The sequence below is a fragment of the Numenius arquata genome, chromosome 24 (assembly GCF_964106895.1).
Source record: "Numenius arquata chromosome 24, bNumArq3.hap1.1, whole genome shotgun sequence".
Lineage (NCBI taxonomy): Eukaryota > Metazoa > Chordata > Aves > Charadriiformes > Scolopacidae > Numenius > Numenius arquata.
Window position 1 is genome coordinate 1,046,879 of NC_133599.1, and position 16,195 is coordinate 1,063,073.

The window sequence follows — 16,195 nt, forward strand, 5'->3', positions numbered from 1 at the left end:
ACCTTACTCTGCGAGGTACAATTATGAAGTGCAATGATGGCAATCAGGCTCATTTTACTGGGAAAATCCTCGCTCCACCAAAATCTGAAACCGCTTGTTCGTTTCAACAGTGAAACGATTTCATTTTAAAAACAAAAGCAGCGAGAAAAGCTCCCTCCCAAGAGGACGGCAAGCCGTGGCGGTCAGGGGGTGTCCCGGCTGGGGACCCGCAGCAGCCAGAGCCAGGGACAGAGGTGGCCACCGTGGCCGGCAACCAAACCCACCAGCAGCTGATCCGGGGAAGCTCTCTCCAAGGGGAGCTCCGCAGCTGAAGTCCCTTTCGGATGCCAAGAGAAGGGCTGCAGATTGAAGGAATTAGAGTGTGTTTGCACTGCGGTGAAAGGGTCTGCAGCTGCGCACAGCGAACGAACACAAAACTTAAAACACTGTTTCGTTCAGATTTATACCCAGATTTACTACTTATTAGGCTTATCATACCCACATCTCCACTCAGCCACGCTCGTACAGCCCGACTTTAACCGTGTTGCTTTTCACTTCGCGGCACTGGTGTCAAACTAATGCTAAATCCCCCATTTCCTGCTGTTCCGACCCGCAGCCGCCCAGCAGCCTGGGGAAGGGTCCCAGCCCTCCCGCCTGCCTCCCTCAGCAGAAAGCAAAGGCTTGTACCCCCTAAGAAGTGTTCAAATGTGAGATATTTTTAGAAGACAGCTTTGATCCCACACTGGATAGAAGAGGGCTGAAATCTCGCTCCGGCTTGTTTAGATTTGCAGGGGCTTAACTGCCCCGTGAACACAAAAGGAGCAGAACACAGCTTAAACTGTGCAGAAGCCAAATGAAATCCAGGTCCCGGATTAAAGGTCAGCCACAGATTTTCCTAAATCAGGATGAGTTTTTTTTAAACTCAAACTGGTTTGTTTCCCGTTTATGCAGTTTCTACCAAAGAAACGAGCCCGCGGCCCGCAGTTCCCCTCTGCCCATTCCCTGGCCAAGCTGATAAGAACCATGTGTAGGTTGTGTCACTTTGGGTGGCTCTTACCGTGGTGGGACTGATCTGGGGGAACAGGGACAGCATCTTCCTCCCCAGGCACAACAGAGGGTGTTGACAGACACAAACGGCTGCTGCAGAACATACTGCCAGACGTTTGGATTCCGACATCTCTCCTTTTTCTAGGGGAAAGGCAGGAATGAAAACGCATGCGGCAGATCTGGGCTCCCAGGTGTTTGTTTTAGGGTTTGTGTGTTTTGTTTTGACTTGGTTCTGTTTGCTTGTTTATTCAAAAAAAATCACCTTGGGAAACAAGCCTGCTGCATATCTCTCCCAGAGATAAATTCAAATAACGTTATCTGTGGTGGTTTGTACCTGGAGAAAGGAGGGCAAACCAGTAATTGCAAGAGAATGGATTCATAGTCAAGTGTTTTTATGAAGGCATCAACTCAGACTCAGCATTCGAAGCGTCATAGCTACAGGGAAAAGCTCAGCTTTTCAAGGTGTGTATGTAGGAACAGGAAGAAAAAAGATGTCACTAGTAGCAAATTCTGAAAAATCTTACTATTCTCCAGACATCTCCCTGTAATACCTCAGAGAAAATAAAGGCTGAGGGGAAAACACAGTGTGCCCAAACTACCTGTACTAATCTGGAAAGGAAAGAGGCTTCTTCACAGCAGACGTGGGAATAAAGTAACAGATGATGGGTTGAATCTCAGATTGTGCAAATAATGGAGAAAAATCTTCTAAGACAGAAAGGAAATTAGAAAATAAAATCTGCTGAGAGGGCAGCTGTGAATTTACCAACTCTGCGAGCAGTGACGGGAAGGACTAGATAGAGGATTTAGGACTAGACAAAAGATTTGCTGGTGGAAACCGCAAAATGGTAATTTCACTGTGTAATAGTGATGCCAGAAAACTCAGTCTTTTGTTTTTCCTGAAATACTTATGAATGTGGATAAAGATCTGGCTGCTCAGATGCATAAAATTTAAGGAAAAGGACCCGAGGTATCTACAGAGACAAGAATCATCATTCAGCATCATCCCAAGGTGACGACCACAAATGATTTATTCTTATAATCTGTTTCTATTCACGCAATACTCCAACACACTTAGGGAAACAAAGCAGGGTTTGATTTTGGTGATTGTGCCTTTGTGTACTAATTATTTTTATTAGCAAATTAATTTTCATCACAAGCTGTCTGCTTTCTCATCCGGGAGTAACATATTTATAAGGCCAAAAGTTCAAAATCAACTTTCCAAGCATTACTAGAGAAGAAGCATATCATATAAAACTAAAACTATGAAACAAATACCTTAGAGCACAATGCTGAAGATCAAAGCTAAACCAGCTGAGACAATTCGGGCCGTACATAAAACACACGCACACAGACACCCATCCCAAACCTCGCTATGTAGAATCATAGAATTACAGAACAGTTTAGGTTCTAAAGGGCCTTAAAGCCCCTCCAGTGCCACCCCCTGCCCTGGGCAGGGACACCTCCCACCAGACCAGGTTGCTCCAAGCCCCATCCAGCCTGGCCTTGAACCCCTCCAGGGATGGGGCAGCCACAGCTTCTCTGGGCAACCTGGGCCAGGCTCTCACCACCCTCACAGCAAAGGATTTCTGCCCCACATCTCCTCTCAATCTCCCCTCTTTCAGTGTCAAACCCTTCCCCCTCATCCTGTCACTACACGCCCTTGTAAAAAGTCTCTTTCCAGCTTTCTTGTAGGTCGCCTTCAGACACAGCCCTTCCCGGGCTGGGACACTCGTCCCTCTTTCCTAATCCGAGGTGATGCTCGGAGCGACAGCGGGGCTGGCGCTGCTGACTCTTCAAGTTGCACAAAAAGGGAATTTTACATGTTGGCAAACTGTCTACCTGAGGGCTGGGGGAGTGAGAAAGGAGAAAACAAGTTTTGACTAGTAACATTTAAGGTGACACTATCAATCACTGGCAAACTTCGACAACTCCAGTTAATTTTTGCTCAGAATGATAAAATACTCCACTGGTGAAGAAAATAAAGGGAGTTTCATGCAGGGCTATTTCTCTTTTTGTTTTTCTTTCTATTTAGAAAAAAAATCATGTTAAATCTTCAGCATTTTTAACCAAATACAGACAAGGGAAATTGAACTACGCACAAACCAACCTGTTTTCAGTTGGCTTTTGTTGCTTTCACTTAAAAGTTTACCATTTGGATTATTTTTTTTTCCTAACAAAAGTCCAAAACATTTCAAGAGAAACTGATTATTGGTGAGCAGGCTCCTTTAGTCTGTCTTTGAAGAAAGAGGAGTCTGAAATAGAATAGAATTATTCAACCAGCTCTAGACTCAGAACACTTCCCTGGAGGCGTAGATCTGGCAGCATGTAGGTGAATTTGATTTCTTACTCAGAAAAATTATCTATGTGTTATTAATATTAACACATGCTTAGAGGAACAAATGGATAAGATATTCTAAAATACAGATAAAGATGGATCCTAGAGCCTGAGCTCCTGGTAGCCCAAATGAAGATTATTATTATTTTTATTTTCTGCCATATAGAGTCAAGAAATTATGGGGGGGGGGGGAAGTTATTTCAAGGCTCCAAAAAAATCAAAATTTATTCATAGAAAAGAAAGCAGAAGGAAGGAACATAGTTATGAGCAAGGAATGCTGAAGTCATGGAGCTTGTAGTAAAGTCTCTAGCTAAGTAGCCACAGGTGCTCCTCACATCCCGGGAGCAAATGAGAGTATGATTGATAGGGACACGGTAATGGTTCTGCAACCAGAATACAGTCTTTCTGGAGCACAGGTTTGCACCTGCTCAAAGACGAGGCATTAATATTTATTTAAACAAGACCATTAAAAAGCAGGAGGGGTGGAGAAGAAATCATTAAGTATCTAACTAAAGGTAGAACAAAGCACGCCCACACCAAACCAGAGCCTCCTGCACTGCGGAGGAGACAGCCCAGTCCCAGTTCCCCCAGTTTGCCGTGGTGGAGAACCTCCAGACCAAGCCTCTGCTGGAGCGGGAACGGCTCCTGTGGCCGGGCTGCCTGATGGGATCTAAAATCAGAGCAGATTTCAGCGTTGTATGGCCAGATTTGCAAAGTTATTTAGGTGTGTAAAGATGCAAATAGCATTAGGCCCGCACCAGTGCTTCAGTCATCCCTCTGATGAGCCCAATTAACTCTGGAAATCTCACCCTATGCCAGTTCTGATTGTGAGCACAGTCAGGTGAGGCTGTGGGTGAGAACAGAGCCACCACCAGCCAGCGATGCCAGGCTGAGGGGACACACTCGTCACCACACGCTTCCTGCGCATGAGGGCATCGGAATATCTACCTGCAGGTCTCCGATTCCCCCCAGCTCTGCTCGGCTGAGACCGTCTGTGCTGCAAATACCCTCCTCCCGCGTCCGCAGCATCGGAGCTCACAGGCTCTGGGAGCGAGAGCAGAAACCCCTGCTGCCTTCCCACCCCCCGACACCCTCCTGCGGCACTTGCAATATTATTTGTGATTTTACTGAGGAGCAATATAGAAAACTCCTTTCAAATCTTTCTGATCTCAGTAATATCCTGTACACACCGAGTCATCCTTCACGGTCCGGCTCCACGCCTGAATTTCCAGATCGGCTCCCAGCCCCTTATTACAGGATTTGTCCCTTCCGCCGTCAGGAAACAGCTTCTGCAGAACCCATCGCTGCAACGCGATCACTTCGGTGCTCGTGTAATTCTTCCTATCGCCGAAAGACAGCTTTCATTTACAATGTATGCCCGAGCCAAGTAAATTCTTAATTCCTTTCATATGTCACTATTTGGTGACAAACGCCACGTTATCAGATCACTTTTCCTCAGAAGGAACAGAGTTAGGAAACACCCCAGGCCTTGGGCAGCATTTTGCATTTGCAGGAAAAGGAAGCATTAGTCAGATAGGTCTAAAACTAACTGGAATTTGTATGCACCTTTCCATTGCCTTGAATCATAGTATTGTCTAGGTTGGAAGGGACCTTTAAGATGATCTACTCCAACCATCAACCCAACTCTGATGAAAACCATCACTAACCCATGTCTCTAAGCGCTATGTCAACCCGTCTCTTGAATCCCTCCAGGGATGGGGCCTCAACCACTTCCCTGCGCAGCCCATTCCAAGGCTCAATAACCCTTTCCGTGTAAAAATTGTTCCTAATATCCAATCTGAACCTCCCCTGGCGCAACTTGAGGCCGTTTCCTCTTGTCCCATCGCCTGTGACTTGGAAAAGAGACCGACCCCCCCTGGCTACACCCTCCTTTCAGGGAGTTGGAGAGAGCGAGAAGGTCTCCCCTCAGCCTCCTGAGTTTCTGACATCGCTATTTAAAAAAAATATGTATTTGTGCAATTGTGTTTACCGGGGTTTGTATTTTCTGGATAGAGACAATGGGATGTAGAGAGAAGTGTACAGCTCCCAGCGTTTTTTAGACATGAGAGAAACCTTTCACTTGTGCCACGTCTCTCATGCCAATAAACCTGACACACTTTACGCACTTCACTGTTTGATCATAATTGTTGGACTGTGGAAACAGAACTGTTGAAATGGACCCGTTCCACACACAGAGCTTCCAGTGCATCTTCTGCCCGGGACAGAGAAGCCTGGGATGTGTAACGCTCCATTACAACCTACTCCTTTTTCCTTCCGCTCACTTCAACTCCTTTGAAACCGCTTCCAATTCCAAGTTCAACTTTTCCAGAATCTGAGGCTTTCAAAAAGCCAATTCTTAAAAAACTAATTATTTCCCCATAGGCTTTTTTTTTTTTTGACTTGGTAAATATTTCTGAGATTGCTTTTTGTATAATCAGTGTTAGCAGCTCATTAAAATGCACAGTATGTGTAGCATTTTGAATGTGACATGGCTCAGCATGGACGCTCAAGCTGCTTAAAAAGACAGAAAAGAAAAAGATGAGAATAAAATGAAAGCAAAACCCCAGCATTTCCTTTAAGCTGACACCACAGTTAAGAATTTGAGACAGGGCAGGGAGCCTTCAACCCTGCTATTAGGTGAAAAGTCTAATTGCTCAGTGCACTGACTGCCCTCTCCAGCCTGTACATTTTCCAGAAAGATTTCTTTTACAGAGAGCTTTAAGGTACTTAAAAAAAAAAAAAAGATTCTACTATCAGACAATTGTATAAGGTTTTCACTCGAAGTAACATGAGGATTCTTCTTGAATTAATAATGAATGAAGTAATTTAAAAGGCCTTTAGTGTATGCAGCCAGAAATAAATAATGCCTTAATCTGGGACATTTTCTTTTCCATTAAAACAAACACTTTTAAAAAGTGTGCGTTATTGAGAGGAACACTCGGTTGCTAACACGCCAGATGCCTGTATCAGATGATGGTCAGATGGACAATAATACTCAGGACATTTTCCTAGTATTTCCTGAGTGTTACTGATGCTAGAAAACATGAAGGTTAGAAATCTTGCTTTGGGTGACAATGAGAAACCCCCAGACGCAGTCCTCGCTCGGCAGCGTTGCTGCAGAACTGCAGTTCCACTTTAATTGGCCTTATTTCAGTTGGATGTGCCCTTTATTGGATAAAACACACCTCTGGTCATTCTGTAAATTGTAATGACTGACATCACTAGTGAAATGATAACAATACTAAATCATAAACTAATTAGTAAGTGTGTACAGTAACTTCTTTAAGCTGTGACAAGCTGTGAGAGGAGACACCTCTGAGCATCAGCACCGACACAGCACATGCAGGGAGCAGCCGTGCAGCTGTGGTTAATTGAAATAAAATAAATAAATAAGTAAGAAGAGCCAAGCAAGGTGCCTCGTTACCGCTGGGACACGTGCCACAGCTCTGGCTTCGGGGCCAAAGAGAACCCACAGGTGGCGACTGCCCCGCACCAACGCAAGGGCTAATTCTTATAAATGGATTTGAGTCTTAGTGTCCACATTAGAATTTAAATTAAATTCAATATTGACCGAGGAAGAACTTGCTGTCAGGTTCAGGGTGAAAAGCTTCAATTACCAAGGAAGCAGGAGTTCTTAAAAATAACATCATACTTTCACCTTCATGGGGAAAAACCCCACGATATGGAGATACACAGCAAGGGGTGGGCTTGCTGTCAGAAGAGAAAGAATCAAATGGATTTTTTTCTGTTCATCCACAACAATAAATCCCCACTGCTGTGGCAAACCAGTGAGCTTTTCCTCAACCAGTAACACTGGAGGGCCAAACAGTAACTTGTGAGCATACACGCATTTTTCAATCCTATTGACAACAGACCCGCTTCAAGACCTGCACAGGGTTGCTGAGGCTGCTGTTACCAGGAGCCTATGAATCTGCAGCTTTGAATAGAAAATAAGAAAAAAGAACTTTCCTGGTTCAGGGAACGAAGGACCTTTACAATTTTCCAAACATGAGTGTAGGAAACGGATTCTGACTCTTTTCTCGTTGGACTCTCCATTATCCTGCAGCTTGCCCGGCCCAGACCCCACGTGCCATCGCTGGAGGGGCACGGCCACGGAGCCGCTGCTCTTCACTTGAGTTTCCCCAGTGCAGAGAACTTCAGCGTGGCATGAAGTTACCACCATCCCCCCGCTGCTCCTGGAGTCCCTTGAAAGGTTTCCTCTTCCCAGTCATCTTCTGCTCAGAAAAATAGCCCAGATATCATTTTTGTTGTTTCCTGCCAAGTCTTCTCAATAAATTTCAAATCAAAAGCAACTCTGTCAATTGGAGAAAGATCTAACCAGAAATGCTGTGAAGTTCAGCAGGCTAACTGAAAAAAGAAAAAAAAAAAAAAATCTAAGAAAGCTTTTTCTGCTACATCTATCACTACCGAAACTGAGATTTGAGGATGAAAAACTCAGCTGACAGCAGAGCTGCCTGGTGAGGCATGAAGCAGGAGAAAACCGAGATCGCTTTTTGCTGGATATATCAGCTTTGCAAGAACTAAAATGAATAGAGATTCCTCTGAAAAGCTGAATGAATAAACATTAGGAATGAAACACAGTAAGGTGTGGAGGTTAAGACTAGAGGTATTTTCTGCAAAGTGAAATTCAGCTTTTCTTAGATTGATTCTACACTGAAGTCAATTCTTCTTTTTCTCCGAATAACTCTTAAATCAACAGTTTAAGTTTTCCTTTTTTGTGAAAAACTACTTAATGCTTTATAACGTGGTCATGGAGAAACCTGAGATATCATAAAGAAAAGAAAGCAGCTATTTTTCTTTAGTGAGATGCGTATGACATAGTAAACTGCTATTTCTGTTAAGCAGTGGATAATTACCCCACACGTCATTTCCGAGTTGTACAGACCAACGGGATGTTCTGAATTCCCATCCCTACTTCTGTCTCCTGCTGCTGCGACAGTGACCGCCGAGGACCAGGGCAGACTGTCCCCATCCCCCAGTGAGGGAGAGCAAACAGGTCTCCAGTGCTATCTCTAAAAACGCATTTGCTGGCAGAGCCGAGATGCAATTCTCCATCCAGAGAAATGTAATTTCTAGCAGTAGTTTGAGGGGACAAGGAGAGGAGCAACGACAGTGAATCAGCTTGGGCTGGTCAAAAGCAGAGAACAAACATTCATCTTAGCACCAGTTCAAAAAAAAAAACAACATTTGAACAAGCATGTTATCACCTTTTCAGTGAACAGCAATTAAGTATATGCTTAATATTAACAAGGGCTGAAACAGCATGCTGAACTGGGACCACTGGGTTAACTGGTACAGGTTCCCCATTTGCTTTGAATAATCCCTGTCGGCTACAAGGAAGAAAGGTTTCTAGCAGGTGACACACACCTAGAAACGATGAAGAGCAGAGAAATGAGTGACTGGAGGTCTCAGCGATGGCGCGAGTCACAATTAGCAGAGGCGATGAAGTGACAGAAGCTGAGGCAGGTGGGTGAGAGCGTCAGTGGGGAAAGGATGATTAGTGTGAAAGGTATTAATAGAGGATGTGCAGAGAGGCTCGCGCTCTCTCTCACTCCTCTGACTGAAGCAGGAGATAAAGTTGCTCATGTTCCCCTGAAGAAAACCGTTCCCATCCTGCGGTGGCTCCGTCCAGCCCCCGGGACCGGGAAGCGATGCTCCTGCTCGCCCCATCTCTCACACCAAGACAGGTCTGCGAACGCGCAAGGCTCCTCGCGGGAAGGAAGGTGTTCGCACTCCCTTTGTAATCCCTTTCTCAAAGGTCTCTAATAATATTTCTTCCCCTGCTCCTTTTAATGAATGGTAATAGAGAACACTTGATTAGAAGCCTTTCATCATTTTAGGACTAGGGGCTTTAGCTTTCTGACCTACTTTCTTTGCCAACGAAATTCCATTTTTAGCTTCAACTCAAGGTCTGAATGTTACCCAAATTCAGACCATCTGTTTTAACTGCCTACGGGCTGAGAAGTTGATCCAAGCCAGGAAGAATAAATGGAACCAGTGTGTGCATATATTAAGTATTCTCAACCCTCGGTGTATTAAATAACCTGCTCAGTTTATTCCCGAGTCTACACAAACATTCCCGTTCCTTTGGGCAGTGCCTGCTGTTGTTGTAAAGAACATTTATGCTGCCAGTTGCTCTGAGACCTTCTGCTAGGTCACCTTTCTTGTCCAAGTACAGGAGCGAGCTACAACTGACCCCAAGTCCATCTAATCCCTTAATTTGGCTTTGGTGAGGGTGAGTACGGGGTACCCAGAAGCATCCCTCGAGCAAGTCCTTAGGGAATAACCCGCCTCTCTCTAATTCTCACTGTTAGAGAAGCCACAGAACTTGTATCTCCTCAGGGATCCTTTTTCATCCCAGGAGATAAGACGACAGCTGACCAGTCCTCTCATGAACCTCTAGCAACTTCCCCACAGTATCTGAAAACAGTGAGTTCCATCGAGGTAGCTTCTTGCACTGCACACAAATCCCCCTCAGTTTTAAGCGTCCCACCTTCCCATTTCATCGCACATTCGCTTGTCAGTAGGAGGAAGGACCCAACAGCATCAGAGCTTTCCTCAGGATTGCAGACACACCTCTTGGTCTTTTCATTACACAAAACTCAGTAACAAATAGGAATTTATAAACCAGAACAAAATCAAAAGGCAACATTACCTGGAAAATCCCTACTAAGTAACTGCTGACCACAGCTTTACCAGAACTCAAACCGAATCTGAGCGCTGAGGATCAGGTGCTGCTGCTCACACTGATGTGCATCTACAGCATCAGCCCTCGCAGCTCGGCTGAGGATGTAATTTCAGCAGAACATCTAGTGAGGACGAAAGCATCCACAAAAACATTAACAAATAAAATATGCCAGGGAAAGACAAAACAGTAGTGTAAAACCAAGCCAGGTACTGCAGAAGTTGAATACCCAGCTGGGGAGCTGCCCAGCTCAAAACAAGGCAGAAAATAAGTATATTTAATGTAAAAGAACCCTAGCATGAAATAGGCTCTGTTCTTCCCCGGACACAGCTGATTTGCTGTTCAAGTCTCTCATTTGACAGCCTGTTTATAGAGCTTCTTGCTTCAAAGCCACTATGGCTCTGTTGGCGGCGCACTCTTTCCGGAGGCACCACGAGCCCCCTCACGTGCCAGGTTCCTCAGGCGCTCATCAGTGCGCCCCATTCCTGCTAGGATTCAGGAAGCTGACATAACCTAGCAGGCTGTCCTTGGGGACACGGATTACTGAGTCTGTGTCTGCAAAACACTTTTGAAAATATGAGAGAAGTTTTCTGAAACATAAAACAAGCCCAAGGCAGCTTTCAGACCCGAGGAGCTTTCAGACCCGAGGAGCGCTCGCTCCATCACAGGTTCTGTGTCACATCTCAGTCCATCAGAGGGTACTTCTGCCCCCAGAGCCCCCTCCCGCCACCCCTGCACACAGGGATTTAATACATCATGTGTGACGGTCCGTGTGCCTCTGCTGAACAGGGCAGCAGCACCTTTGCCGACCCGGGGGTATGAATTTGTGACAGGACGAAGCCCGGGCTCCCAGAGCTGCGGGTGTTGGTGGGTAATTCCAGCAAGGCGGGGGTGGAACAGCTGACGTGCCAGAGGAACCGGGAATTAAACCCTAAACAAAAGATCTAACTACCCCCAGCCCCCGTACCAGAGCTGTTAATTCTCTCTTCATTTGTCATGTGCAAAACCAAGAAAGGAATGAGTAATATTTGCTTTTGTTTTCCTTGTATCATTGGAAGTGACACAATCATTATTTCACTGGGGGTTCAGAGCAGCATTAGCATGATTACATTGGACTTGTACCTATTAAACGGGGGGACATGAGCTCCTCTGAGCTGTCAAATGCAACATACTCAGCCTCGCAATGCAGCTGAAACATTCTAGCTGGATTTTAGACAGTTTTTTTTCTCCTTTATGCAAATCAGAACATTGCACAGTGATTTACTCACTCTATAGAGAAGGATCTCTTGCACCTGGAAAGCTACATGCTAATTCCATACTTTATTCTGTCTCTTTCATGCAAAAGGCTTTCAAAATCATATTCTATTGTACAGTACATAATGTTATTATTCTGTCCTTATTGTCCTAAGAGCAGAAGCTTACAGGCTGGAGTGAAATCTTCTTTTGACTCTACTGTGCTGGGCAAAAGGTTAGAGAGATAAAGCAGCTCTCAGAGCTGTTAATGCCAGCGAGGCAGAAATACTAAATCACTGGAAGCAGCACTGTTTCTCTCTCCATCCTGTAAGATATTTCAGCTCTCACGGGCTGTGTGTGAAAACCACACGGTTTTGTACCACCAGGCAGGAAATGTCCCTTCACCACTTAAAGGTGGTGACAGTGCTTCTCCGACCGCTCGATCCCGGGGTCAGCTCTCCCCGCGGTCTCGCCTTGGCTCTGCCACCTGAACTGTGTCACCCGGGGGCACAGGAGCGCGCCCCGGGACGCGCCGCTCGGCTCCCTGCCCTCCCTCTGCCAGCCCAGAGGAGCAGTGATGGACCTCACGCTCTGCCCAAAGACAGGTCTTTTACTGGTAAGCAGGAAGGCGTCAGGATACAGGTTTATCAGTTTTCAGCTGCACTCATCTCCTCCGCGTCTAGAGAGGCAACGGCTACACAAAAACAATAATTCATGAACCATAAACCCCTCCCCAGGGGCATCCCTTACAGCGGCTGGAAGGTTGGCACATAAAGAGGCTGCTGGAAAAGAGCATCCTCCGGAAAGCTGTTCCACCGTCCCCACAGAGGTGTTATTGCTGTGGCACCTTCTGATGTCCCTACACCATAGGGCCTTCCAGCTTTTTGAGTACAATTCCCCTTTTGTAGGGCTGTGAGTGTTGCACGGAGAGACGGGATCATCAGAGATGCTGCTGAGAGTCTATTTTTAGAGCGAGTCACTTGATGAGCTGTTCAGCACCTTATTTATTGCTGTCTCCAGCTGGGGAGCAAAGCAGCGTCCAGACACCTCTGCCGCTAAAACCAGAACTCAGAAGCACTGACCTCTAGTTGATAACATTTTCTGTACTGACAGAGAGAAAAACAACAGCGCATTATGCTGTCAGGGCTAATAGCTGCTAATTAGGGTGAGTGACATATGACCCCCCCTTTTATAGCCAAAGAACACAGAGGACAAAAAAAAAAAAAAAAAAGTGTTGAAATTGTGCATTCAGAGTCTTTTCCAGTCTGGAGGGTGACCACTTAAAAGTAATTTCCTATTTTGTTTTTTTCCTGGTTTGTCTGTTTAAGGCTTTACTCGAAGGTGACATTATGTGTAGAGCGAGCAGGAGTCTCTGGTCAGTGTTGGCAGGAAATGGGCCTTTGGGGGGACACCGGGAGAAGAAAAGGGGACAAACCGAAGCTACATCATTTGACCCATGGGACAGAGGTGCAGAGGCTCCAGCAGGGCTATGGGTGCCCAGAGCACGGGAGGGACTGGGGCAGCTCCTCCAGAGCTCGCACACCTTCCCCTGCCCCAGTGCTCGGCAGCAGCGTGTCCCACCGGCACGGCCGGGAAGCAGAGCAAGGAATTCAGCAGCCAAAAACTGGCTGAATCTGCTGCCATTTAACTGGATTCCTGGCAAAATAAACAGAAAATCTGTTTCTCCCTGGGCATGTTCCACACCTAACCTACCCAACGCAAAACACTTCCCCCCAAACAAGCCGGGAGCCCCGCACGGGCTGCGTTTACTCCGGATTTCTGTACAACCACCAGCATTATTAATGTTTGTAATGTGGTAGCTCTTGGGGTCACTGCTGGGTGTTGGGTACAGTCAGAACATGGGGCAGCTCCTCCTCTGAAGAGCCCGGCACCTGCTTAACCCAGGAGGCAGAGAGTCATTAACCAAATGCCATTTCATACCCGGGGAACTGAGGTACAGAAAGCTGAAATTATTTACTAGAGGTCACATTTAAAGTCTACCGAATTTTCAGCCTCCCGTTGTTTTATTACAGGCTCAAACATCCCACTAGACCCTCTGAATGTTAATCATTACCTACCTCTTCTATCTTCTTGCTGCTCTAATGAGATTATTGATGAATTACTTAAAACGCACTTTCTGTAGAAGAAATTTTTAGGGGACAAGTTGCTTTTTACTAAACAAATTAATGGGAAAGTTGAGTTCTCTCATTCCAGTCTGGGGAAAAGAAGATTTGGGTTTAAAATGCCCAATTAGTACTAACTGAAATCCAATATTGGAGATTTTTTGGCACTGTATCTGTTATAAATATGCCATGTGGCCATTAGTATCTTGTGGTACCATCAGGACAAAAAAAATACTCACTCCAGCAATTAATATTGCATTAGCTGCAGATGTCAATAGAGGAGTTGAAGAATTGCAACTTTATAGGTTCATTCCAAACCCCATCACAGTCAAAACCAAAGGGAGGCTTCTCATTAAGGGCAAGGGGATCTAGCTCAAGCTCTGCTGAAGCACAGCTGGGTTTTACACACCGATCAAAGAGCTAAGACATTTCTGACCATGAGTATCACTGAACACAGAGAACACGGCCACAGGCACACAACATGCCCTGCGAACCCAGAGGGACGAATCCACTGCGTTCTCTCCCAATCTCTGTGGGATTAACTCCACAGAGTTAATCTCTCCACCTGGATTAACTGTGGTAGATCCAGGAGTCAGCGTTAAGTACAAGTTTTAGGTTGTCTTCCTGCAGCCTGCTCCAGCCAGTGCAAAATCTCTCTCGTGGCAGTATCTCTTATCGTAGCTTTGCAAATGAAGCTCTCCATCTCCCCAGCAGAACCCTCCGGGCTCCAGGACACTCCGAGCTGTCCTGATGGCATTTTAAAGCACCTTCTCTGAAGTCCCAAGTAATGAGGTAACTCTCAGTCTGCGTGTAAGAACAAAACTCTACAAGACAGACTGAGCACCAGACACTTATTATTACACCTTCTACAAATGCAGAGAGGGGCTTTCTCTCAGTGCGCTGGGTCACCGAGATCATGTTTGAGGCATAAGATTAATTTCCAGCCTTATTGTGTTAAGGGGCGGCAGGAGAAAAGTAAGAAAGATTTATTTTTTTTTTTTCAGAACATTGTTAAATGAAGCAGAAGACCTTGTCACTTAGCAAGAGCTTTTAAACTATCTTTGCATAAAGCAGCAGCTAAGAAGTTAATAGACATAAATAGCATTTTATTGATTTGAGGTATTCTGAGGGGCTTTAATGCAGGTGAAGGCAGGAGAAGGACTCTGCTTGGGATAATGAAGCCTTAGTTAGTGAAGCTTGAAGCATTTATACCAAAAAAAGAAAATCAACCCAAAAACCTGAAAATACCAAAGAAATACACCCAGCACAGAGGTTTGTCTGAATATGTTTCAGCTGGTCCCCATATTCCTGAGAATTTACTGAATCCAGGCTTTGAACAAACACCAAATTTCTGGGGTATAGAAATGGGAAGGAAACTGCTGTGGGTTTTGAAACGGAAGTGTAAATCCGTGCTCATTTGCATCTGATACAAGGGAATGAACATCCATGAACCTGCTCACAAGCAGATGGAGAGTTTTGGGATTGTTAGAGCTCAGCTACACGGAGAGGAGAGGTGGGTACCGACCCAGCCAGGGTCCGAGTTTAACCTACTCAGCAGCTGCCTGAACCGGCACATCTATTCTGCAACAAAAGCACTTCTCTTTGGTTTAGCTTAATTCATTACCAAAGCATAGTGTGAATGCTCATCTCCAGGGTGTCAGCACCACGTGAATCGTTGCTCTCGGGGTGGGTTTCCAAGCTGCAGTGTCTGACCTGGACACTCATGCTGCTGCAGGAGCCTGGAAAGGCTTTTGGTGCCGTTGCACTTGTCTGAAACAAGGGCTTCCCTTTTTTTTTTTCCCCCCTTTCTCCCTCCAGTTATGGTGACATGGTGCCCAAGACAATTGCTGGGAAGATATTTGGCTCCATCTGCTCCCTGAGCGGGGTGCTGGTCATTGCTCTGCCGGTTCCAGTCATTGTTTCCAACTTCAGCCGGATTTACCACCAGAACCAGCGAGCCGACAAGCGGAGAGCACAGAAGGTAAGCCGCCCCGCACCGCCACCAAAACCGTAGCCCTTTTGTCACCACGGGGCTCGAGAGACACCGGTGACAATTCTGAGCATTGCCCTCTGCCATGCACCCCCCCATCTCCCTGCACACACACGGGGGCTCCCCATCACACACAGCCAGAACCACCCACCCCCGCAGGGACACGGCTCCTTCACCGCACACACCATGGTACGAGGTATCCTAAAGACCAGAAGCAACAGGGCTCTTATTGCTCGCCTTTGCTACAGACCAGTCTGAAATAAATACACACATAGACTCGGAAACCCTTAAATCGTTAACAGGAGCCGTTTATCTCCCTGGCTGCCTGGTTCCTGTTGTCTCTCTAGAGTTTTGAAAACACCCATCCAGAAACCTGTACTCATCAGAACACATACCCCCTCAAATTGCAGACTGTAACACAGACAAAACTCTGGGAATACGCAAAAACCCCTGGAAATGTCAGGGGACTACTGAATATTCCAAAATCTGAACGGTTTTTGCCAGCATAACTTACTGATTCATGGGGAAAGTACAACACATTTCTATCTCCATTTCAGTCTGCTAAATTACACTAAAATCAGAATCAGGTTTTTACGACAACGGCAAACTAAAGGTCTGAGGTTTTTTTCTCCCTACGGAACGCTGTCTGCCAGAAATTCAAGACTCGGGGGACCTGATGGGAAACAGTAGTAGCAAGATGTGCTATTTCTGCTTCAGGCGAGCATCTGGGCCGTGCCTCCTTCTTGCATCTCAGGGAGCTGACAGCAGAGCGCTGAGATACA

The 16,195-nt window shown here is 45.9% G+C and overlaps 1 protein-coding gene across 2 annotated transcripts in view; it reads left to right on the plus strand.

The window, feature by feature from the left end:
- The window catches only part of KCND3 (potassium voltage-gated channel subfamily D member 3), a 110,786-nt gene that overhangs the window by 67,927 nt on the left and 26,664 nt on the right, over positions 1-16,195 (plus strand). For both annotated transcript variants that reach the window (XM_074163265.1, XM_074163266.1), the window contains exon 2: positions 15,242-15,404. In XM_074163265.1, the coding sequence (XP_074019366.1) occupies positions 15,242-15,404 (163 nt within the window). The remainder of the gene's footprint in view (positions 1-15,241; positions 15,405-16,195) is intronic.